At 49.3% G+C, this 25,357-nt stretch overlaps 2 protein-coding genes across 6 annotated transcripts in view; one reads left to right on the top strand and one right to left on the bottom strand.

Annotated features, from left to right (window-relative positions):
* The window catches only part of LOC121434759 (EMILIN-2), a 55,649-nt gene extending 45,224 nt beyond the window's left edge, over positions 1-10,425 (top strand). The window contains exons 5-8 of the mRNA XM_041633715.1: positions 5,628-5,996; positions 6,816-6,848; positions 7,431-7,559; positions 9,500-10,425. Of these exons, the coding sequence (XP_041489649.1) occupies positions 5,628-5,996; positions 6,816-6,848; positions 7,431-7,559; positions 9,500-9,837 (869 nt within the window). The 3' untranslated portion in view covers positions 9,838-10,425. The remainder of the gene's footprint in view (positions 1-5,627; positions 5,997-6,815; positions 6,849-7,430; positions 7,560-9,499) is intronic.
* A 2,283-nt stretch (positions 10,426-12,708) lies between these two features.
* LOC121434727 (phosphatidate phosphatase LPIN2) overlaps positions 12,709-25,357 on the bottom strand; it is a 68,722-nt gene continuing 56,073 nt past the window's right edge. For all 5 annotated transcript variants that reach the window (XM_041633649.1, XM_041633650.1, XM_041633651.1 and 2 more), the window contains exons 9-20: positions 24,066-24,253; positions 22,944-23,037; positions 22,488-22,557; positions 21,586-21,675; positions 20,767-20,849; positions 19,926-20,070; positions 19,000-19,148; positions 18,411-18,497; positions 17,455-17,607; positions 17,019-17,133; positions 16,149-16,252; positions 12,709-15,855 (exon numbers count right to left, since the gene is read on the bottom strand). In XM_041633649.1, coding sequence (XP_041489583.1) covers positions 15,711-15,855; positions 16,149-16,252; positions 17,019-17,133; positions 17,455-17,607; positions 18,411-18,497; positions 19,000-19,148; positions 19,926-20,070; positions 20,767-20,849; positions 21,586-21,675; positions 22,488-22,557; positions 22,944-23,037; positions 24,066-24,253 — 1,423 coding nt within the window. In that variant the 3' untranslated portion in view covers positions 12,709-15,710. The remainder of the gene's footprint in view (positions 15,856-16,148; positions 16,253-17,018; positions 17,134-17,454; positions 17,608-18,410; positions 18,498-18,999; positions 19,149-19,925; positions 20,071-20,766; positions 20,850-21,585; positions 21,676-22,487; positions 22,558-22,943; positions 23,038-24,065; positions 24,254-25,357) is intronic.

Genomic DNA, 25,357 nt, shown 5'->3' with positions numbered 1-25,357 from the left:
GTCTCGCTGTCAGTAGCTGGGCCCTTGGGCTGCAGGGCTCTGGAGCCCATGTTTCTGAGCTAAGGCCATGGTTCATCCCGCTTGAGGATGCAGCGGTAGATGCTTCCCCAGGACTCGGGCCCTACTGCGTGGGCACATCTCATGGTCAGCACTTAGCACTCGGCGGTGTCATAGCTTGATGGGTTTGTTTTCCATTTTATTTTTAAATCTTAATTATTAAAACGGGGAAGAAGGAGAAAGAGTATGTGTGCATGTGCCATAGCATGCCTTCGCCATAGTGTGACATGTGCCATAGCATGTGTGTGCCATAGCATGCATGTACCATAGCATGCGTGTGCCATAGCATACATGTGCCATAGCATGCATGTGTTATAGTGTGTGCCATAGCATGCCTGCGCCATAGTGTGACATGTGCCATAGCATGCATGTGTTATAGTGTGTGCTATAGCATACATGTGCCATAGCATGCATGTGCCATAGCATGCATGTGCCATAGCATGCATGTGTTATAGCATGCGTGTGCCATAGTATGCATGTGCCATAGCATGTGTGTGCCATAGCATGTGTGTGCCATAGCATGCATGTACCATAGCATGTGTGTGCCATAGCATGCATGTACCATAGCATGTGTGTGCCATAGCATGCATGTACCATAGCATGTGTATGCCATAGCATGCATGTGTTATAGTGTGTGCCATAGCATGCATGTGCCATAGCATGCATGTGCCATAGCATGTGTGTACCATAGTATGCATGTGCTATAGTGTGTGTCCCATAGCATGTGTGTGCTATAGTGTGTGTGTGCCATAGCATGTGTGAGCCATAGCATGCGTGTGGAGGTCAGAGTGCAACTTTCAGGAGTGGGTTCTCTCGTCTCCCATTGTTGGAGCAGGGTCTCTTCTTTCTTTCATGTCATGTGCTCCAGGCTAGCTGGTCCTCCAGTTTCCAGGAAGTTCTGTTTCTGCCTCTCATGCTGCTGTAGTTCTGGGATGCTATCGTGTCTGCCTCTTAAAATGTGGTTTCCAAGGCTGGGATTCAGGCTGTCACGCTCGGATAGCAAGCACTGTTACTCACTAAACCATCCTGCTACCGCTTTGGGCTTTTTTGTTTGTTTGTTTGTTTGTTTGTTTTTTAAAGACAGTCTCTTTCTATGTAGCCCTTGTATCCCTTGTTGGCCAGGTGCTTCCAATGGAGCCCGGGTTAGCCTTGAACTCACTGCAGTTCTCCTGCCTCACACTTCCAAAGCTGAGAGCATAGGTTATATGCAGCATATCTAGATGGTGAATTTTTAGAGTTTAAAATCTCAATGAGCAGATTCTCCAGTTTCAGTACGTGGCTGGAAGATCCAACCCATGACCCACAGGCAACATGCAATTGGCCCAAAATAGCTAAAAATATGGCCCAACACATAACCGTAAACTTAAAACGTGATTTTCATGTGTGTGATTTTGTATGCGATGTATGTGTATGTGCATGTATGCATGTGTGTGGAAGTCAGAGGGCAAGTCTGGGGTCTTCCTCAGTCACTCTCCACCTTTTGTTTTTAAGGATTTGATATATGTGTGGGCGGGTGTGTGCACACGAGTGTGGGTGCCCACAGAAGCTAGCAGCATCGGTGTCTGGGGCTGGGCTACAGGTAGCTGTGAGCCTCCCACTCTAGGTGCTGAGAACTGAATTTGTGTCTTCTGCACGGGCACCCTGTTGCCTGTGGGTCATGGGCTTGTTGGCAAGTTGAGAAACTGAGTTCCAGGCTCAGAGAAAGACTCCACCTCCAAGGCGTCGCTCCATCCTTCTACAGTATTTTTTGAGGTGGAGTCTCACCGTCTCTGCCCTGTCTCAAAGCACGGGGTTACACGTGTGACCCTGCTCCTAGCTTTTGCACGGTGGGTGCTGGGGTCTAAACTCGGGTCCCCACGCTTGCGTGGCAGGCACTTTACTGAATGAGTTGTTTCCCCTGTTAGTGTGCCCCTTTCCTTCTTGAGCATATGTTTGAATACACCTGCCGGACCCAGGGAAATCAGATCTCAGCACCATCTTCTGACAGACTGCACTTGACATTCATGCAGGGTGCTACAGTCAGCCCCTGTCTGGTAGGTGTCAATTTCTGCCTGGGTGAGAAGAGGGGGCGCTGCAGAATCCGAGGCTGAGAATTAGGAAGGCTTTGCTGACTTCCCACAGCCAGACCTGGAAGGCAGACCTAGCAGTAACAGCGAGGGTCACCTTCTCAAAGTCTTTCTGTGACTAGGCACTACCCAGCCGCAGGTGCATGGTGATACCTGCCTCTGCCAGGAGCTCAGCCCCGCTGTCCCCAGGGTACGTAGGCAGCAGATAACAGCCTAGACTCTTGTAGGTGGATGGTGTCAGCTCTGCGGAAGACAGCACCATAGCCTAAGGAGGGCCTTGTCTTAGTAAAGCTGACATTGGCTTCTAATCAACACCCTCCACCCCTCTTTGAGACAGTCTTACTCTCTATCCCAGCCTCTGTTTATAGCCTCAGACTCATAACAATTCTCCTGCCTCAGCTTCCTAAGTGCTGAGATAAAAGCCATGAGCCACCATTTAAAACTCATCAGAACTTTGAAGGACAGGGTGGGGGCCACCCATGGAGTGAACCTTCCTCTTCTCTCCCACCGTCCTGGGGCCACCTGTTGGCAGCTAGGCCCGGTGCCCTGGTGGCTTAGTGTTCCTTACGCTCCCTCCTCAGGTGATAACCCTGGCTCACTTTCTGAATGAGAAATGTGTGCGTTCAGCAGGGTTCTCTCTAGCTGACGGGAGGGCTGCTCAGCCGTTGCTTGGACTTGGTAATAAATATCTGTGGAAACACCACGTGGCACTGGGCGGAGCCCAAGCTGGATCAGAACCAGCTTTTTCACCGTTATCTCCCTATGAGGTGGTGACAGTTTCCCAGCATGCAGCTCTGCTCGCCCCTAAAGCCCTGACTTCCCCAAGATGAATCGGAGGCATTTGCTCAGACAATATCTTAGATGTTTTCGACTTGTTATGGTGTGTCTGGTGTTGAGACCTAAATTAAAAGCCATCATGGTCCCGTGTGCCCAGACCGCTCAGTAGGACCCTAGGATGGCAGTGACTTGTGGGTAGAATTAGGGTTCCTGGGTGAAGTGTCGTAACTCCCATACTTGGAGAACCTCTGTCTCTGTCACGTGCTTCGCCTATGCCCAGTACTGGGGATCGGAGAAAATGAACCCAGCAGGAGATGGAAGACAGATGAAAATCAAAAGGTGCCCAAGTTCCTTCCTGCTTCAGAAGCAAGATTGCTCAAGCCCCCTGGACAGATCTTCTGAGCTTCGCAGAGGTGGTGTTTGGGCTGGACTTCAGGGATGGGTGCTGAAGAGGTTTTAGGGGACAGGCGCTGCTAAGCAAAGGCGCCAAGCCAGGGAGGCTCAGGTGAGAGCGTGCGGCACTGGTGATGGGGACGGAACCCGAGGAGGAGATGTGGTGGGTTTCTAATTAGTGTATATGAGTTGTACTATTGTTTTTATGACATTTTCATGAGTGCCCAATGCGCTTGGATCTTTCCTCTTACCTTCTGCTGATCCCCTTCTCCGTTGATTTAAAATTTGATGTGTCTATCTGCATACATGTTCATGTGTGTAGGTGGGTGTAGCATGTGGAGGCTAATCGTCTATTGCGTCACGAATGCCTGTGAAACTGGCTTTTCACGTGGGTGCCAGGGCTGGTGCTCAGGCTCTTCTGTTTGCCTGGCAAGCACTTCACCCGCAGAGCCATCTCCCTAGGACTCGGTGCCTTTAAGAAACTCACTCCATTCATTTCTTACCCTCCTCCCCCTTCCTCTTGGTACCCTTTTCCCAAAATAGTCTCTCTACTGTTTTAGCATCCTAGTTCCTTATTTTGTTTTTGAGAAAGAGTCTAAGTGATCCAGAGCTTGATCTGTAGACCAGGCTGGCCTCGAACTCACAAAGCTTCTCCTGGCTCTGTCTCTTGAGTGCTGGGATTAAAGGAATGAGCCCCCATAATTGGCTCGTGACCTTTAAGGGAAAAAGTCCATATTCACAAGGGACTGGGGAGAAGGCTCAGAAGTGCCAAGAAATGTACATAAATGCCAGATGGGTGTGGAGGCCTCAGAAGGCAGAGACAGAGGATTCCCAGAGCAAGGTGGGTAGGAAAGCAGCCATATCAGTGAGCTCTAGGTTGGGTTGAGGGAGCCTGTCCCAGTGAATAATGGGTAGCCATAATGACGGTTCTCACACGAATGACATTAACTCTGGCCTACCTCTACACATGTGTACCACACATATACAAAACATGCATACACACACATCACATGTATGAAAATAGATTTCAGATATGTAAGGAAAGCTGCTATCTTCTCAGCTTCCAACCACCCTCAACACAATTTTCTACATTATAAAATGTATCCGGACACTTTTCAGTTCCATGTTTAAAGTATTAGCAAATTTTTGCTGTGAACTCTCCTCCTTACTGATACTCCTGGCTTTTTATCTGTGTTCTCCCTCACCTACCTTTAACCTTTGTCCTGAGCAAGACACTTAACTCTTTCATGGTTTCCTCCCTCATTTCCATGGAACATATGCCTCGTAGCTTTTAAAGAAAGAATGCTTGTGAGTTTTTATTTTTCTGAGAGGAGTTTTAGTAGTGCTGGCTGGCCTATTATTTGGTGTCCTCCTGCCTCAGCCTCTTGGATATGCCAGGACAGTCACCCCATCACATCTGCTCACTGCCTGCGTTGGCAGTGGGATTATCCCGATGTCACCTTCGGGAGAACTGAAATGGTGCTTACTCGAACCATTTTCTGTGGGGTTTATTCTCTCATGAAAACTGGGCAGAGAAGGCCGAGAAATAACTTTTTGGGGTGCTCTGGCTACTTGTTCTTGGGTGGAAGGGGAACTACAATATGTATTTTGTCATTGTTACTGTCCTAGGGCATGGCAGACACCAGGATAATAAAGGAGGTGGACGGTCTTTGCATTTGCTAGTGGCACGTTTTCAGATGCTTTGTGAGCAGTAGCCAGGGCTGGCTGAAATGCCAGTTCCGGGAATGTATCCAGAGAAAGGAAGGGGTGGCGGTTCTTGGCTGAGTCATTGTGGTGGCCACTCAGAGAGGCATGAAGCAGGAGGTTCCCCTCCTGGGAAGTCCCTCCACTGGTGATCTCAAGGCCTGCGGAAACGGTGGTGATGCTTCTTTGGGGTCAGTGACAACTACAGGGGCAGGGAAAGTTCCTGACACCTGCCTGGGTGGCCGCTCAGGAGCCAGCAGTGAGGCCACCAGCCTGGCACTGGGGCTGGCTTGCTGTTGAGACTGTGGTAGCCAGCGGTATGAAATCCTGGTGGGAAGACGTGAGCATGCTGTGAAAGGCCATGGCGCTGGAGCTGGGACCGTGCAGTTCTGGAGTCAGCACCTACAAGGAGGCCCCAGCTTCTTCCCAGCTGATTGGAGGCAGTGTGGCTGTAGTTCCTTCAGAGGATACCAGGCGAGCATCCGAAGCCATGGTGTCCTTTACATCCTGTGGAGGACAATTACCTCAGCTACGCAGGCATGGTTGTTCGTAGCTAATCAAGGGTTATGCCATGGAGGCCTCACACTGCGGGCCTGGAGACATTTTAACTCTGGTTTTCTCACTTCTTAGCAGAGGAACCCTCAGAATCACCCCCGCCATCATCTGAGAAGACCCCACTAGAACCCACCGGACCTTCAGAGGATGCCCCCACTGAGCCACCCCACCTGACCCCGCTGCCAGAGGACCCTGCCAGACCGCCACACACAGGCCAGCGGCCAATACTGCCCCAGAAGCCCCTGCAACCACCACCTTTGCCTGCCTGGCCTCGCCGCCCAGGGCTGCCCTTCCTGCCTGGCTCTAGTGGGGTCAGCATGGAGACGGGAGAAGCTGGGCCTCCAGGCAGGATGGGCGTGTCCGGAAGGGGCCTGCCCCAGGGAGTGGATGGACAGATGGGGCAGGGGCCCATCCCTAGCTCAGAAGGCTATGCAGGGGCACCAGGTGAGTCTGCCCTTCAGAAGGCCCAGAATGGTCAACTGCTCTAGACTATGCCTGGTGCTGTGTGTGTGCACTGTGGTGAACTTTACACTTTTGGGGTAAAGTTCAGAAGGGTAGCTTCCACGGACACTAGAGTTTGGAGGAACCACATTTTTTTCTGATCTGACATGTGGCTATCGAGAACACCTCAGGACAGCTAGAGAAATAAAAATGTAACTGTCCCCGTCGTGGGTGAGAGCCATGACTTAGCCCAAGTCAGTCCCTAAAGCCATCTCTGTCTGTGGCCGTCCCAGCCGCACTCAAGGTACATCTGTATCCCAAGCATACCTACTGGGGACCAGGCATAGTCCCTTTCCAGTCAGATTCGGTTGGCTCCTCCCAGTGATCTGATACACCAATAACTGGTTTAGGACTATGGCTGTCTGGTAAGGTGGGACACTGGGGAGGAGACACCTGCTCTTAGTCACCATGGCTGTGGCCATCACAGTTGCTTTTTCTAGAATGAGTCCATCATGTTTCCGTTCCAGGGATGCTTATGTTCTTTTGGGCCGTTTGCACATCTGTCTCACCATGCTTGTACACACACACCTAACGAATGCTGTGTGTGTCGTGAGGAAGGCGCACGAGGCTGTCGGTGGGCTCTCCTTGCCTTAGGCTGGCACTGCTGTCTAAGCGTGAGCTGGCAGGTGAAGAAGACATCTCTGAACTTGTTCTTGCTCTGTTTCTTTAGTGACAGAGGCCCAATTTGAGCACTTAGGTGAAGGGAGCATTCTGTAAAATACCAGTCCAGGATTTAACACTTTTCACTCTCTTGGTTTTCAGGCTACCCCAAGTCACCTCCTGTAGCTACCCCAGGTATGTCCTGAATAGAATTGTTTTCCTTGGTGGTCTCTGCCATGCACTTCCTGCCTTCTTCCCTCGGCACTGCAGGCATGGCTGGAGCCTAGAGCCTAGCCCTTCCACACCCAACAGCCCCGCCCTGAGGTCCTGGCCTCTAGGGACTGAAACCCTAGAGAGGCTCGGAGGCAGGAGTTTTCCTCCTACGCTGTCTCTGTTCATGTTTTCCGAGGGGAGCGCTGGGTGGGCTGGGCTCTGTGTGGTCCTGATGAGCTTTCTGGGGCCCAGGCTTTATTGGATCAGGCAAGCAGCTCCCTAGATGATTCTCTTTATGTACCCAGCACCACTCCCGGGTGCGGCACACAGCAGGCTCACCTAAACACATACACACAGCGCATTCTTCCGTACACATACATTTAGCTTTCTGTGTGTTCATATGAAGTGTCCACGTGCCTCATCCCTGTCCAGTTCAGCTTCTCTGTACTAGTTGTTGGTCTATCGAGGGCAGGCTCCGGACCTTCAACATAGCTTGTACCCCAATCTACATCAACACTTTCAGAAGACAGGCTGGTCCATGTGCTCTTGCATCTCTCTGCCTAGGGGTGCCACTGCCTGCCCTGGTGTCCTTTTCAGCCGGCCTCACCCAGAAGCCTTTCCCCAGTGACGGAGGCGTCGTCCTCTTTAATAAGGTGCTGGTCAACGATGGAGGCGTATACAACCCTGCCACTGGTGAGTGCGGGGGGAGGGGGGCTTCCGGCTTGCTTTATCCAGATGCAGGTACCCCCACCTCATCCAGTGTTGGTCCTCTGAAGCAGCTCTGTCACCGAACCTCCAGCTCCTGGGCTGCAGGTGCAGAAGGCCTCATCACACACTGGCCACCAACCCTGCCACCAAGCACGTTTGGTGATCTGTGAATCATGAGGGGCAGAGACTCCCTTCGCAATCTTGTGTTTATGATGAGAGCCAAAAAAGGGCTGTGCGTTCTCCAGAAGGGGCCTCACACACTGAGACAGAACTGCACTGTGAGCTTTGGCGTCTCCGCAGCACCTATGCCTATCTCCAGGGAGCCCCGTGCGGAGTGTGGTGGAACCTGGTACAGCTAGCTGTGACAGCACGGCCACCTTTCCCTTCTCCCAGCTTGCACTGTGCCACACACCTGTTCTAGGCCACCTCCCGATGTGCTGTCACAGAGTCCTTCCGGACAGCCAGGCTTGGGGCTTTCCCTCCCCGGGATGCTTCCCGTCTGGACCGTGGGCACTGCCTCCTTGCTCTCGCAGTCACGACTGCTGTTTATGTAGGCAGGGTCCTCAGCATCTTCCACAGTACCCTGCCTGGTTACCATCTGGCTAAGTCACACTGGTTCCGAAATGTCAGGCCTCAGTGTCAGACAGAGAAAGAATTCAGGGATCCAGACTGTTTACAGCAAATCTCAGCAAGCTCTCCAATCTGTGCTTAGAGGTTTGGTGCCAGAGTTGGGGTTGCTTTCCGGCTATGTTGGCTGTAGGAACCCCTTATTCTCACAGAGGCTGGTGATCTTCGCAAGCAGGCTAACAGCCACATCTTTCTCCTTCGGAGAACTAGTCTCAACAGCAGGTCGGTGCTATCAAGGAAGTTCTAGGCAATTTTGAGCTAGACTTTCCCCCACCAGACAGGCAAATAAAAACTTGGCCCGGCACCTCCTGAAAGATTCTAGGAGTTATAAACAGGATACAATTGAAATAGTAAGCATGGGAGGGGAAAGGGAAGCCTCAGTCAGACTTAAAGGCTAGGTTCTGAGTTTAACGACCTGGGACCCGCCCCCCCTGGGAATGGAGGCTCTGAGTGGTTCCCCTCTAGCCTGGGACCCGCCCTTCCTGGGATGGAGGTTCTGAGTGGTTCCCCTCTAGCTACTTCCCAGAGCATGTGGACACTGAGTTAGTGGATAACAGGGCTTCTGGCCATGAGTGAATAGTACCTGTATCCAAGAGGCTGAATCTTCTATATGAGGAGAGTTAGCCTGGCCTCCTAGGGCTGGGTGGTTCAGTATCTGCCTCTTCTTGGGTTAGGCAAGTTTTATTCTCATCAGCTGTCTTATGAATGGGGTCCAGCAGCCTAGCTTTTGGGTATACGCAATGAGGAGAAATGCCCCAAGAGACAGCCAGGGTTTAGGAAGATGGTTTTTAACATGGCAAGGGCTGGGTCTTGGGCCCAAGTCTTCAGGAAGCACATGCCATTGTACACGGCAGGGCAGGAATGTTGGTGGAACTGGCTGCCTGTCCCAGCAGGGTCAAGGCTGGTTTGTCTTCTAGCCTTCTGCTATGGTTAGATGAGGAGAATCACACTACTCCAAGTCCCGGGTTACTGGAGCTTTCGTTCTGGTCGTTACAAGCTTAGGACGGTGGGCTATGAAATGAGGACCACACCAGCATGCGCTGAGTGGCCTGAGTCTGTGGGTGCAGTGGGAGAGCCACACCGGGGTTCATCTTCATACTGAAAAACAGGTGCGGTTGGGTGGCACCATCTCCCAAGCAACAAGCTTTCTACAAGTTTGGTGACTAACTATCCTGATTTGTCCAGGGCTTTGGGTGCTAAAAGCCAGGGACAATTAGAGGCAACTTGAAGTGGCCTCGTACGGTGAATGGGCGGCAGAGGCACCAGATGGGCTCACCTGTCTGCCTGCATTTTCCTAGGGATCTTCACGGCACCGTACGATGGGCGCTACTTGATCACGGCCACCCTCACCCCCGAGAGAGATGCCTACGTGGAGGCAGTACTGTCTGTGTCCAACGCCAGCGTTGCCCAGCTGCATACAGCTGGGTACAGGAGAGAGTTCCTGGAATACCACCGTCCCCCTGGGGCTGTGCACACCTGCGGGGGCCCAGGCGCCTTCCACCTCATCGTGCACTTGAAGGCAGGGGATGGGGTCAATGTTGTGGTGACTGGGGGCAGGCTGGCTCACACAGACTTTGATGAAATGTACTCCACCTTCAGTGGTGTTTTCCTGTATCCTTTCCTTTCCCACCTCTAGGGAGGTCAAGGGAGGAAGGTTGTAAAAACTCCAAAGCTTTAATATATTCAGTGTGTGTCACTGGCGCACGCCCCACCTGTCCCCAGGATAAAGGTCTTCCCTCACTGTAGAGACTGCCACCCCTCAGGCGTTTCCAGACAGCCTTGGAAGTGACACATGGTTAAGGAGGCCCCCATTTTTCTGCAACTCTAACCGGGCAGCCAGAAGACTTGGCAAGTCCCTTTGGCTGAAAGCCGGCTTCTGGACTGGGCCTATGCGGTGCTACCTGTGGAGGCTGCAGCTGCTGCCCAACTGGGCAGGGCCTGCTGCAGCTGGACAACCTGTAGCTGGCCTTCCCTGGAGGACACTGGAGCGGGTGCCTCTCCCTAGGCTGCAAACAGGAGAGTCTGAACACTGAAGTGCTGAAGGGGCCTGGGCCCAGAGTGGAATCTGGGCTACCCCACACTCGGCTTTGTTACCGCCTGGGACTCATCTCTCATCACCTGGGCCCTGCTACAAAGGGGGGGTGCAACAGACATTATTTATGAAGCTTGTTGGGCTCCTTAAATGACATGTACGATATAAGTGCAAAGACAGGGAGCGTCAATAAAGATGTCACTATCACCTTATGTTCCTCTTCTGTATCTCAGACCTTATGGACTGGGGGGAAAAAGCAACCTAGAAAACTTTTTATGGCTATAAAAAGTAATCTTGTGTGTGAATTAATTCCAGCCTCTAAACTGCTACCTTCCGGCTTCCAGGCTGTACACATTTGGGTTCTGATTTTGGCTGCTAAACAGGGACCAGATGTCCTTGAAGGTCAGGGCCTACTGCAGTCCTGGAGCTGAAGAGGGGACTCTTAGGGGAAGTGGTCTGCTTACAGGCGGACGAGACCGCCTCCACTGTGCAGCTCACTGGCAGAGACAGCACTGTGGACTCAAGTTCCTAAGCAACACGAGGCCCCGATATAATCCAGATGGCCGACTGGAAGCTGAGCTCATCTGAGAGGACAGGCACACGGGTCTAGGAGGCCTAGCATCATGGTCCTCTCCCAGCAACCCAAAAGCTCTACGTACATATGGGACATTTAGCTCGGCGGCTTTTGCTAACCAGCTTTGGGGCAAGCTTGTTGATGAACCAGCACCCGCAGGGAAAGGCAACTCCCCCAGGTCCCTCGTAGAAGATACAGACAGGGAAACCAGGGTGTCACCAGTTGTATTCTTAGCCCAGTTGGCAGGAGAGGCCAATGCTATAAAGATGCCTTGGGTTTCACGGGTTGTTGGAAGGACGGGCCTGGACTGCAGTTTTTAGAGCTCCCTGTTTCTACAGCTGGGGAGTTGGCTACAGAGTATCCTTGCCTGTCCTAGCAATGACTAATGGAAAAACCCAAAGCAGCAGTGTTTTTCAGGAAAACCCGGCTGGCACACGGGCGCTTTCGCCCTTTCCTCTCCCACTCTTCTTTGACCTTGTTCAGTGCCAAACTGGCCAAGTGCTCAGTGGCCCAAGGCAGGGACCTGACACTAGGCGCATGGCCACTGTATGCCCGGCTTCCACACAGGTCTCTAGAGCATCAACTAGAGCTCGGCCCGCCAGTGCGTGTGACTTACCTTCCTGGACCCAACAGGACCCGACATTTAGCTCGGCGGCTAAATGTCCCATATGTACGTAGTGGAGCGAGCCCATATTCGCTGCAGGACAAAAGGGAATGAAAGCCAGATGCAGCCCATGCAGGATACAGGTTTAAAAGGGTAGAACCTATCTTTTTTTGGAGATGCCTGTCTGTGGGAGGAGAGTTTGGAGCAGCCCCCCTAAGTCACCACACCCCTCAAGTCATGTGCCCATGAGTCATCGGTAGACACTGAACTGAAGTACTTAGGCTTATGGCTTCAATGGCCTATAAGACATTTTGAGAGTCTAGTTGTCACCCAGCTGGTCAAGCAATCCTCCCAAGCAGGGACAGGCACACACCACATGGCCACGATGATCAAGGTACAACTTGTTAAAGTCAAGGAGTTCTTGATTACTGAGAAAAAGGACAGTATTTACGAACGACTGGGGCTTTCTGCCGGACATGCACACCACCAAACAGGACCATCTGAATGACTACCCAGGGGGACCGCAAGTCTGCTCCAGGCCGATTCTAGATCATTCCCGCTGACAGGCATTCTGTTTCCCCACATTTACAACACATGGACCCTGTCTGCCTCCTAAACGTACACTTGTTTTCATACGCCATCTTATGATGGGAAGGAGGGACACACACAGGTCTGCACAGAAGGGACGGACAGACCAGGTCCTCTGGGCTCCACACTCAGTACTTCAAACTGCTTGAGGAAAACCCCAGTTCTTTATAGTCAGACTCTTTCTAGGCCAAATGATACTACCAGAAGACCTGTGGCTTCTCTCAGCCCAGCCTCGCATCCCAGGAAAGCAGCATCAAACACAGAGTTTTTATTATATGATCTGGACCTGAGGGGACAAGGACACCACTCTTGTCATCGCCTACGTGACGTGGGTTGTGACGTTCACTCTGTTGTCTGCTGGGAACATCAGGACCGTAGCTGCCACATACCTCAAGAGGGGCTTATAAAAGGGGATATTGAAGATTGAGTGGACCCCTAGGGGGCTCTGAGGGCTGGTGTGCTAGCCACACTATAGGGGAACTGACATAGGAATCAATCACTACTCGGCAGAACCTACAAGGCAGAGACATCAGTTCCTGTGGATGGAGCTTCACTTCTGGAATCAGGGTTTACATATGAGCAACCGGAAGAGGTTCCTCCTTTAGACAAAAACGCTATTCATAGAGAACTGATAATTATAATTATCAATCTCTGGCACTAATACAGATAAGATGGTCAAACATCCTCTAAAGGAAAGAGCCCAATGCACTCGGTTTATGTTAGTTTATTATTGTAACATTTTGTTGTGAACATCAAACACTGCACCAAAATATGAGCCATTCATCTGAAGACATCTTTACCATGACTGAGGCACTGCGCTGGGGTTTACAATTACACAACCTAAACTGCTTAGTGACAATGCTGTCTGATTATCAAATGTCATCGGCTGAACACAGTTATGAAAAGAGCAATCTTCCCTCTGCCTTCAAATCAAAATGAAAGGTTTTCACTTGGAAAAAGCACTGACTTCACCCGGTTTTAAATAAATCCCAGCATGCTCAGAAACGAGGTGTCCCAGAGCTACGCAATAACGCTGCAAGTTCCCTGCAGCAATCAACTGCAAGAGGAGAAGGTGTTCCCGTCGTCCTAACCGTTCCTTCAGCAGCACTGCAGAAGGGCAAAGGGGCTGCAAGGACAGAGCCTCCCTGCCACTCAGCTCTGGTCCTTGTCCATGGTTTTTAGCAGCTTTAGTTTTGGGTCATCACAATAGTACGTTTCTTTCCAACCGAAACTATGCAGATGGGTTAGACCACAGGAAGTGCAGTCCTGATCACAGGGCTAAGTGTGCATCCTACACAGCCTGATGGAGGGAGAGCAGCCATCAGTTCTACTACAGTGCTTCAACACTCGACATCAAAGCCAACACTGAAGTTAGAGTGAGCTGGAGGACAGAGGGCAACGCCGACAGCGACTCTGAGGCCAGTCTGCCAACAGTGCCCCGTCAGCATCACCTGCCACTGGCAACAAGGGAGATACTGCAACAAGCCATCTAAGGGTTTGTGTGCAAACACACTTGAGGGCATCTCTCTTTCACAGAAAGAACAAATATCATTTGTAACAAATGGCAATGGATTTTCAGCACAAACCTAATACTTCAGAACACTACAGCAATAGTAATCATCTACTTTCAGCAAGAAGACTCCTTTAAATAAGGAAAAAGAGTTACATTCATTAGCCTAAATACCCACTGATCAATCTGTAGTGACAAGTGCAGGGCTAATGGAGACGGGGAAAAGAGCAGCACAGGCCAGGAGCCCCACAACCTAAGCTGGGCCCTCTGAGAAGGCCCATGTGTCCAAAGAAAAGAGTGTCAAGGAAAAGGAAACAGGCTGCTGAGGCAAAGACTCCACAAAGGACAAACTGAAACTGTCTGAGGAAACATGATGAGATTTTCTGTACCATAGAGATTCTACTGAGCTCAGGGTAAGCGCACACAACTCTTACTCCATAAACCAAAGGGTGCTAAATCCCAGGCGGTGCCAAGACCTTGACAGCATCGCGTGGCCTCGTGGCTGCTCTACAAATCTTACTTCACTGCCTGGGAAGAATTTCACATAAACAACTGAGTTTCCCTATACCTAACACAAATAACTCATGAAGGAGACACAGGCTATTTATAGTGAGGCCAGCACTGTGGAAGCCTGCATTGCCCCCTCTGCGAGCACTGCCTCCAGTGGTTCTGCCACCGAAAACTACGTTCAAAGGTTTTTTTCTTCTATTAAAGAATGTTACATGGTCGCTGCATTCAACTGCAATACTGAAACGAGGCAGGGACACTCAACTCTCCAATCTGGAAAATAACCCCCCTTTCTAAGCCAACTGGGTGAAGCAAACTGAAACACTGTGACAGGGCCAGCCGTCCAGCCACAGGGTGCAGGGCTGAAGTGGAACCATCTTTTCCTGCAGTGTCCACTCTGCTCAGCCTTCATATCCACCGTCCAAGAGGGCTGTGTACCAAGAACCAGTGAAGGTCCCTGGGACGCCTTCCGCCAACACTTCTCTTGATGTTTGCACTGCAGTGACTGTCCACGCCCTGTTGATCAGAGGCTGTGGAGAGTCCAGGACATAACTCTCCCTGTCACATCTGTCCTGACATTTGACAAGAGAGCGTAACTAGGCCAGTGCATGCTGCTGCCAAGAAAATGCAGGGGTACCCACATCCCCAAGAGGCTTCATCTGCAGTATCAACTGTGTGAACTGGACGATGGGCTGGGGCCACTGCCGCTGCTGCGGTGCTGGCTCTCCACAGGCGCTCCATGACCCTCTCTCCCATGCCTCCAGGGACTCATTACATGGTTGAAGTCCAAATGACTGGTCAATGCTGCCAGCCAGGGGCTTTTCCCCTGGCAACTCTGAAGCCAGAACTTCAGAAATCCTTTCCTGAAATACCTACGCACCAGGGGCCACTTCAGCCAGGAGACAGCGTCAGAGGAAAGGGTGACTCCCAGGACCCAGCGCAGCTGCCTTTCTACACTTGTGAGGCAAAGCTGCTGCCTTTTCTGTATTCCAAACCAATTTCTCAGGATTACTCCAGATATAAAATGTGCACTTGTTCTTCTGGCTAGGGTAGAGCAGTAACTCAAATGGCTTCTTTCTCCCTGGGAAGAGGCACAGGTGAGGAGATGATGATGCCAAGGTGCTCTCTCCTCAGAAGCCCACGCTGCTAGAGTTGGGATCATGGTGCTGCACACAGTTGCTGGGGATGCCCATCTTGGCACACGAAGCCGTTGTCCTAGTTCAGGGACCAAGAGCAGAAGTGTCCCGAGGGGACATGGACACGTAGCCAGCAACACTAACAGACTTCTGGAGAAAGCCCTGGTTACAGAGAGAAACCATCAACCGAGCAGTGGAAATTTTAACTCTTTACTGTGTAGTAATGTGCTGGTCGTTCTTGTTTAGTTTCTGATTTCTGCCATTCTAAGTCTTGCAGCCGAGGGGCGCAGCACACGGCTCCACAGAAAGCATGTGAGGAAGCCCAGGTGATGGAGCACAGGCTTGTACCTCAGGCCAAAGGCCCTTAATCCTCTGTCCAGGTGCTGAGTGGTGCCTGGGGAGGTGAAAGAGGGCGGCAGTACCAGCTTCGGGGACCCTGTCCCTGTTCTGGAAAGCAGGTTCCTGACTGTAGGCTCCGGGGTCTTCTTCTGTAAGAGGCAAGTTACTTCCCCTGTTGGGAGGCAGGTGAGTGTCCTCACCCTGCCGTATAGGCTTCGTTCAAGCTAGGTCATCCAGGTCCACATCAGGGATTGGGTCTCGCCAGTAACAGAAGGAACTGAACTCTGGGCACGGAAAAGCAGAATTCTGTTCCTTACTGAGAAGTGGGAACACGTGTTCCACAAGCTCACTCAGCCTGTGATACCTGGAAGGAATTGGGAAGACATACAAGCTGTTATCTAACAACTCATGTTTAGCAAAGACATGGGTTGTGAGGCTGGCTATTCAGATTATACGAAAGGGCTGCTCCGCACTTACTCAGAGCTCGGCCCCATCCCAGGGTGCACACTGTCTTCACACATAAAATAACCAGAGACTCCCTAAGCCACTACCCACAGAGAATGCTCACACAGGTACAGCTCTACTCCTCCTGGCTGGGCCCCGTCTCAGTTCTTATGTGTCCTCAGCTGTATATGGCTGCAACACGAATGCACTTACGATGACTTGTTCCCTTTGGTCCTTTCTTGTATCAGTTCCCCCTTCGGATTCACGGTGAATATCCTACAGTCTGGAACTCCGACTTGTGTGTAAGCATAGACATCCTGCAGAAGACACCAAAACTTAGCTGGCTCTTCATAGGCCAGAACCACTACATGGGCTGAAGACGGGAAATCTTGAGACAAATCCAGAAAGTGCACAGGGAGTCATAAATGGGCAGCAAAGGGCAACTCAAGATCCTCCAAGAATACTGCAGTAACACCTTTAGTAGTCCAGATATGGAGGACTCCCCTCCCCCATAAGATACAGTACACAAGGCAGGGTGAGAATTTGCGTCATGGTTCTGGTGTAGACCAAGGGCATGGCTTCAGACCAGTTAGAACACAGGCAGAACTGACTGAGGAAATAAATTCAAAGGGGTTTGGGGGTGGTGTGGGCGAGGATATCCTCTGTATGCATTCTTGGGGCCAAAAGGTAACTATAGGACTTTCCCAACTTCTAAGGAAATTTGAATAAGCCTGGCCTCTAGTGCAGATCCTGGCTACTCAAGCAGCTGAGGCAAGATTTCAAGTTCAAAGGCTGCCTAAGCTACAGAATGGGTAACTTACTGAGATCCTGTTTCAACAAAAAATGTACAAAGGGACCAGAGGGGTACTCATGGCTGAGAGCACTTGCTGCTCTGCAGAGGGACCTGGTTTGATTTCTAGCACCCACATGGTGGCTCACAACCACCTGTAACTCCAGTTCTAGGAGATCTGACGCCCTTGCTCTTCCACTGGCATCAGGCACACAAGTGGTTCTCTCTCTATATATGTAGACGAAGCACTCATACACAAAAAATAAATGAAAACACACTCCAAAGACACTTACGTTAGGACGGTTTCCAAAGGCAGCGTAGAAGGGCTGCTTGGACGGGGCAAACAGGTTCTTAATATCATTCAGACACTCGATTTTGAACTTCTCTGGTTTCTTCTCTATCACTTCCCTAAAGAAGAGGAGATACAACCACCAATTGAAAATGGCAGTTTCTACCAGAGTCTGTTCTTAGACAGATCTTCACCTTCACGTCGCCCTATGTTCCTAATAACCCGCAGGCACCGTCAGTATTCTTCCTCTTTTGCTAGTCCATCCTGCGATGGAGTATTTGGGTAATAACACTTTCCCTTCATCATCTTAGAGCGCTTCAGGGAGCCAACAAATGACAAAACACAGACACTCTACAGCCTGAGGGACCTGTTAGAGTTCTGTCTCCACTCCCCAGCCCCCAGTGGAGGAGCCCAGCAAGCCCAGCCCATGGGAAAGTTACCTGTGGAAGGCAGAGAACAGACTGCTGGGAGACAGCATCAGAGGGCCTCGGGGCAAGATGGTGCCCTTGTCATTGACCCAGTGCAGATAACCTCGGGTCATGTCGGCCATGCCAATGGCGCGTGCAGAACAGTATAGAAACTTGTAACCATTCCTAAAAAACAGACAAAAACAGCACAAACGCACACACAAACAATCTGGTTAGCCATGTCTTGTGGATACAGGAAAACTTTTTTTTTCTTCTAAAAGATCCAAATAAGTTCCTCTCTTTTACTTTGAAAATGAAATTACTGAACGCAGAAGGAAACCAGTTAGGGTTAGAAACCATGGACAAAACAGAGGCATATGCAAAAACAGATTGTGTTAAACTGCAAAGTGACTTGCACTGACTTAATACATGCTGCACCTAGTTCAGAAAGATCCAGAGAGGACAAAACTGGACTATATGTAAGGATCTAAGGGGCCTTATTTAGGTTGTAGGTCACAAACCAATCTATAGGACAGGAGGCATAATTACACCTGAGTAACTGACGTATTCGGACTTTCATAGTATGGTATTCTCAACTCAAGCTGAAGATGGAACTGTATCTCCAGATCAGTGGCACACAGACATGCTAGGATCCCAAAAAGGAAGGCATGGCTTCCCTTGAGGAACTGTTTTCCATGCATGCTTATGCTACCAGTAAATAAACCAGACATTAAAGTCAGCTCTCCTGATAAATCCTAGCTACAAATAGTTACAGTTCTGATGACCTAGGAAAGTTAGTGATTCCCAGAACTTAGCTGAGTTATGGTAGGTAAAACACAATAATAGGATACCAAGTACACAACACGTTTGAAAACAAAACCAAAAAATACCTAGCCATAAACACACAATGTATACAGATCTGTATTATTTTTCTCTAGTTCTTGGTCAAAACAAAACTGGGAAGAGGACACTCAGAAATGGGTACTCACTCATTGATGGAATGGTATAGCTTCGCTATACCCTGATGAGTCCAGTCTTTACCCAGCTGTGGGAGAATCTGTCCCAAAGCATCAGACCTGGTAAGAGGGTAGAAACAGAAACAGACACCAGAAACCAACATAGAGAGCTGAGCATTTTTATACCGGCTGCCAGTAAGCACTAGAACTGGGGACACTGTCTCAAGGTGGTTTCACCTGACTTCATGTAAAGGCAGGGCAGCCCTGCAGTGACATACCCTGAGGTGCTCCTATAGGGGAGTTACAGGAACGCACAGTATTTATTTTCAGAGATAATCCACTAGCACATCTTTTTTCTCTCATTCCCTAAAATCTTAAACAGTTTGTCTTCACTGAATATTAGAATTTGGGGACCAAGTGGCCAAATCTTTACAAGTTACATTTGAGAAATCATTTGTACGATTCCACACACCTCCCCCTCACCCATAAAAAATGACACCATTTGGGCTGTTTTCAGTATATCTCAGGGCATATGGTTTAAAAGACACTCTCATTATTGCTGGGTTCTGACTGCTTCCCCAACCCATATCCTTCCTGCTACCCACAATATGCTCCAGCTTACTTGGTTATTGTTCCATCAATGTCAGAAATGATGATTTTGTCATTCCAGTTCCACAGGTAGATGGTACCCGCACAACGACAGGTACCCTGATACTGGGTTGTAATACTGAATACAACGTCATTGGGGCCATCATGGAGCTTCAATTTTGCCTTTTATAAAAAGCACAATATTAAAGAAAGCTGAAAGTCCATAGTTTGGAGCAGAATTTAACTCTTTACAATGAAACTCAGAGCATGTGGCTTCTCTGGTGTTAGCTAGCCCCGACGCATGCATGGTTATAATGATTGAGGAGACACATTGCTTGAGTACTGTTTTCCAGTCCCAAGGATTTCCTGATACCCTATACAAAACAAAACCTCCCTATCGTCCATCACACCTAAAATCACTATTCACTGCCCTGGTCACAGCCTCATGCTCAACCCAGGAAAACCATTTCATAGTACAACTGTGTCAAAGTGAGAGGGAAGAAATCGCATTTAAGATGTCATTGCTCTGCTGTTATGAATGCCAAGCAGCAGCATGTGGTCCTGCGCTGAATGAGCAGTAAGATTCACCAGAGAAACCTGCTAAAAATACCCATTCTTTGGTTAATTTCCAGAAACTGGGGCAGGTGTTCTATGTGGGGATGAACCCAGGTCACACGCTCCTTGAGTGATCCTAACTGCTCACCAGGACTTGGGGCGCTGTTCTCCTAGTGGTCCTAACTGCTCACCAGGACTTGGGGTGCTGTTCTCCTAGTGGTCCTAACTGCTCACCAGCACTTGGGGCGCTGTTCTCCTAGTGGTCCTAACTGCTCACCAGGACTTGGGGTGCTGTTCTCCTAGTGGTGCTGTTCTCCTAGTGGTCCTAACTGCTCACCAGGACTTGGGGCGCTGTTCTCCTAGAGAAGCACTCATATAAGCACAACTCTACTGCGTAATACTTACTATCTGGTCCGAGGAGAGCCGGAGAGACTTCTTATATGAAGCTGTGCTACAGTGACTCAGTGTCTCCATGGAGATGGTTTCAACTTTGATTGTTTCTTCCAACTCCTGTGACCCCTCATCACTGGAAGAATCATTCTCTGCAGGCCTAATCAACAAACTAGTCACAAAGAGCCAGGCTACTGACAGATGAGAGGGCTTATAATTTAGGACAAGAAAATAAACAAGTATTACATATCCATAAGCCAAGTCTCCACAAGACTGAGGCAGAAGGATCTGCTCAAGCTTTGGCTATATTAAAACATCATTGGACATAGCAGGAAATATTTCTAAATTTAGAAAATTCCCTTTATACTTCTTTTCCGAGAGAAAGCAAGGAGAGTGAGAAGATGAACCCCAGGCTAGGATTACCACTGTGGGAGTGAGATCAAAGGACAGGGTTGGAATGAAAGCACACACAACACGACCGAGCCACTCAAATGCCCAAATCCACCCTTCAGAAGCTTTTTAATATCCCTCTGCCACTTGAAAAGCAGGGAGTAGGGATACCAGCGGGGCAGTCCCGATTATGTCCAGGATCCCTTCCTGAAGGTCTGCCTTTCCTAGTAGCCTGGCTCTGTGATGGGCACAGTATTAGAAGCAATGCTGTGTGTTTAAGGCCTGCAAACTGGGAAAGGCATTCTTTATCTACCAAGTGCCACTGACAAGCCACTTCCTGTCATGTCTTTCTATAGGAAAAAGGTATTATGGCTAAAATTCAGCAGAATTGCCAAGATCAACTTTGATCTTATACCCAAGAAGGATTGCCAGTGTCGTGAGCTAGGAGAAAGGACAGGGCACCCACCTGGCACTGGCTGGCTCCTCAGCACTGGAAGGTAGGTCATTTGTTGGCGGGACCTCAGATTTTCCCTCCTTGGTCTCTGGTAGCTGGACAGAAAGATGATAATGTCAGTGTCAATGTTTTCTCCAAACTTCGGCTGTAGTCCTTGCTAGGAAATGAAAACCTCCATCCATGACTGCAAAGTTGAGGAACTTTTTCCACTTGAAGTTGAAGGGCAGAAATCACACACTGCTTGTAAAAAGCTATTCACAAAATATAACTGGCCCAATGGTCAGGTATCTGGTTGAGACATGTGGACTGCACCATGGAAGTAACTACTGATGCCTTCTCCTGTCTGTCACCTACAGAAGGGAGAAGGGCAGCCCGACCACACTGATATGGACATGAACTTGGTAAAGGCAAGACCACCCTCTGTTATCTGAAAAACAACAGTGAAACTCCCAGAATTCCCTTCTTTAGAAGGCTCTCTGGACAAACCTGCTCTCCTGCTACTTTGTTAAAAGGGACATTCTGCATGTTTGTATGTGGATTGTGCATGATATAACCTCTGTTCACACCTGAGAGCTAACAAGGAAGCAGAAAGAGTAGTGTTCTGGAGTCAAATTCAAGTTCCGCCCCAGCTCCACCCTCACTACTCACAGGGCTTCACCCAGCTCTGCCTACAAAGTCCAAGCTTCCTAAAAAACTAGCAGCTCAAACATCTGTAGAAAGCAGCAGCGTAGCACCTGCATGCAGCAATGCCTCAGAACTGCCATGCAGTGCCTGTACCCTGCTTTTATGAGTGGTAGAGAAAGTGTTGTGTTTACACAAATCAGTCATTACCTGTTTGGTCATGCTTTCTCTCTTACGCCAAAACCACCACCGACCAGATTTCTTTGGCATCTTGTCTTTAACCCAGGACTCGACCGTGGCCTGCAAACAGTCAGTGTGGGTCAGCACAGGAGATCTACAGTTGTAATCACCGACTCCTCACTACCATTCTTCTGTAGGACAGGGCCTTACTACAGAATGAGAGATGCTCTACACAGCTCTCAAACCATCAAGTGCTCTCCACAGCTCAGTCAGTGTGGGTCAGCACAGGAGATCTACAGTTGTAATCACCGACTCCTCACTACCATTCTGTAGGACAGGGCCTTACTACAGAATGAGAGACGCTCTACACAGCTCAGGAGGAAAGGCCATGCACTCCTTGGAAATGACAAGGCTCCAGGGCAGGTTTGTGTGAGGCCCAGTGGACCTCAGGGTTCAGCAAGCACACAGACAGCTTCCACCTCTTACTCTTGGAATCTGCGGCTTTTATGATACAAAGTCTGAGAAGGAGTGATCTTGTGGTGAGCAGAAAGTTCTCTGTAACAGGCATGCCACCTGCAATCTAACTCAGCCACATGAATGTCGGGAGCCCACTTCTTGCTGTTTCTCCCCATATTGAGAAGAATTTTTAACAGATGATGTAGTAAGACTGGGGACTGCACTCAGACCTTCACACGTTCACGGAAGTGCTCTACCACAGAGCGCTCAGTCTGCAGCTCAGAAACTGGGATACATAAATACTTAACAAAAATGGGGACAAGTGGTAGGCCAGGTGATTGCCTAGGATTTAGTGAATACAGCAGTTTGGATACTAAACTCAGAACCTTGACTAGAATCCAGTAATAGAGAATATAAACTTTTGGACTGCTGTATGTTAGATACTTTGAAGGAGACTTCAAATGCAGATCACTCACCTTAGGTAAACTCTTCTGGAATACTTGCAAGCTAAGGATCATGGGAGCAGCCAAAGCCCAGTTGTAGTAACTATGAGAAATAAAAATTGTGCAAACCCATCACAGAGAGTCAGAAGCAAAAGCAGGGTTTAGGGGCAGGGCTGGAGCCTAGAGAGCGTCGGGGGACCAGAGGAAAAGTGAAAGAATAATCTTAGCAAATTGCTTATTCTCTCCAATAAAGAGATGAACAACTAAATTGTGAAGATTTGCTTTAAGCCAAACTTTTGTGAGCCGAGAAGCAGTAAGACTCATAAAACAGAGACAGCATTGCACCAGCTCAGGTCAAAAGGTGAAGGTTCAGCCTCACTTGTAAATCATTGTGTTCTCATTTGTGTGATAACAAATCTTACAGCAAGGAAAACAAAGGCAGTTGGAAACTGTGGAGTACTTAGCAACGATCAAGGCAACGGTGTTTACCGGTTATATATCCGTATTACAAGGTTTGGGTTGTCGATAAGGCCAGGGTTTTCTGCAAACTCATGGTAAGTGATGATATGCTCCATGAACTTTTCTGCAAAGTAAAGCAGCCATCAGCATGTGAGAGGCACAGATCTCTGGACGGTCACAGCACTCAGCACTAAAGGACTTGTGGGCTTAAAAAGGCGTTTAGAGGAAACTGTTTTCCACGTTTATCAAAAGACACTTTCATAGTTTTAGGACTCAAACTAAACCCCAAACCAAAATATAATAAACCCCCACCCCCTTTCTAACACTCCGTGAACCCTGCTGCCATCTGAAGCAGTTCTGGGGAGAGGGGACAAAGGGTAGCGCTAATGTGATGTGCCAGTCACAGAAGGAGCGCTGCCTTCCAGGAAAAGCCGTTACAGGTAGGGGCCAAACCCAGAAAAGTTGTAACTTAAAGTGAATACAAAGTTGGTAAAGGCAGGACAATTGAGGGATCACATCTGCCTGGACTACAAAGGTCAACCCAGGCAAGTTGATCCAGTGCTGTTCACACTACAATAGCAGGGGTCAGGTGGAGCTAGTGGTGCACTGGCAGTTAACTCTTAACACAGGAGGTGGGGAGCAAAGGCTGCAAGAACATGGGGTGGACATCTCTCAGGCCTGAGACAGAAGGCAATCAGACTGTTTACTCAGTGGACAGACACCGCCCCACAGCTTCAGTCTTCCCTTATTGAGTCCTGAGCTTGTCAGGAAGGCAGCTAGGCGCTCCCCACAGGTTCCTCAGCAGTTTCACATATACGCAAGATCAATGGGACGTGATCCTACCCTGCCACTCTACAGACAGAGCAGCCCGTAAGTTATCAATTTCCAAGTGTGAAATTAGAGTCTCACAAAAGAGGTCCTCACGGAACTACCCCCTACACACAAAGGAACTGTGAGTCTCTAAGACAAGGCTTTATAAAAAGGTACCCACATGCACACAAAGCCAGTCAAGAATTTATGGTAACTGAAAGTAGATTTCATTAATATCTTCCCCTCATGCCAGTAATTTACTGAACAGAGGTCTGGGCACAAATCAAGCGATGACCAGGCTTGCCCTTCTGAGGTGAAGACAGGCATGGCTGTCCAGCATACCTTTAGAAATCTCTCCATTCTCACTGAGGCCTCCACAGAGGGAGAGAGTGACATCAGGCAAGTCCATGGCAGAGTCTGAGAGGCACTCGGTGCCACTGTCTGCAGCTGCACTTCCCACAGACTGTGGGGACTGAGAGCCAGAGAGTGTGTCGGGTTCAGGCCATTGCCGGGAGCCGGGATCGGTGTCACTGTGGCAGACAGAAGGAAGGAGAACAAGGATTTATTCCAAATACATGGTCCTCTCGAATCCTACGAGGAACAGATGGGAAATCAAACGTAATTTCTGGGGTGTATGAGTGCATGATGTATGCATGTAAGTATGGGGTAACAAACACACATGAAAAGGTCAGAGTATGGGGTTCAGCCAGGTGTTTTCTATCACTCTGAGACTTACCTGCTGTAAACATTTAAGTTCAGGTTCCCTGAACTGCAACTTGCCATTTGGGCCAGGCTGGTCAACGACAGAGCTCCTGGGATCTACCTGTCTCTACCACTCAAGGCTGGAGTTAGAGGTACATAAAGTGCTATGCCCTGTTTATGTGGGGGCTGGGAATCTGGACTTGGGTCCTTATGGTTCTCATAGTTAACTGCTCTTATCCACTAAGCCATCTTCCCAGTGACCCTGCTCCACAGCTTTTTAAAGTAGAGTTTAAAAACAGCCAGGTGGCAGTGTGCATGCAGCACTCGGGAGGCAGAGGCTGGCGGATCTCTGTGAGTTCGAGACCAGCCTGGTCTACAAGAGCTAGTTCCAGGACAGGCTCCAAAGCTACAGAGAAACCCTGTCTCAAAAAACAAACAAACACAAAACAACAAAAAGCCTCACATTATAAATAACAGCAGCAAGAATCTGAGGACTAAGAAATTAACTACAAATGTAGTAAACACTTCTCATGGTGCCAGCGTTTCAACTGGGGCCTTCCTGACTGTAACTAAAGGGGTAGAAGAGTTAAAAGCATTTACTCAAATTGCCACAATGAAATAACAGGACAGTTAAGAAAAATCTGACATTTGGAAGCCCTTTGATCACTGCATTCCAAGAAAAAGGGCATGGTAATATACAGTCTGTAGAAAATTACTAAGTCCAAAGCTGTGTTCTGTTTTTTTTTTTTTTTTTTGGTTTTTTCGAAACAGGGTTTCTCTGTAGCTTTGGTGCCTGTCCCGGAACTAGCTCTTGTAGACCAGGCTGGCCTCGAACTTTCAGAGATCCGCCTGCCTCTGCCTCCCGAGTGCTAGGATTAAAGGCGTGCGCCACCACCACCCGGCCTTCAAAGCTGTGTTCTGAAAACAAAACC

The sequence above is a fragment of the Microtus oregoni genome, unplaced genomic scaffold (assembly GCF_018167655.1).
Source record: "Microtus oregoni isolate MIOR12 unplaced genomic scaffold, Mior012 000044F_ref0000062, whole genome shotgun sequence".
NCBI lineage: Eukaryota > Metazoa > Chordata > Mammalia > Rodentia > Cricetidae > Microtus > Microtus oregoni.
This window is presented reverse-complemented; position numbering and strand designations above follow the sequence as displayed.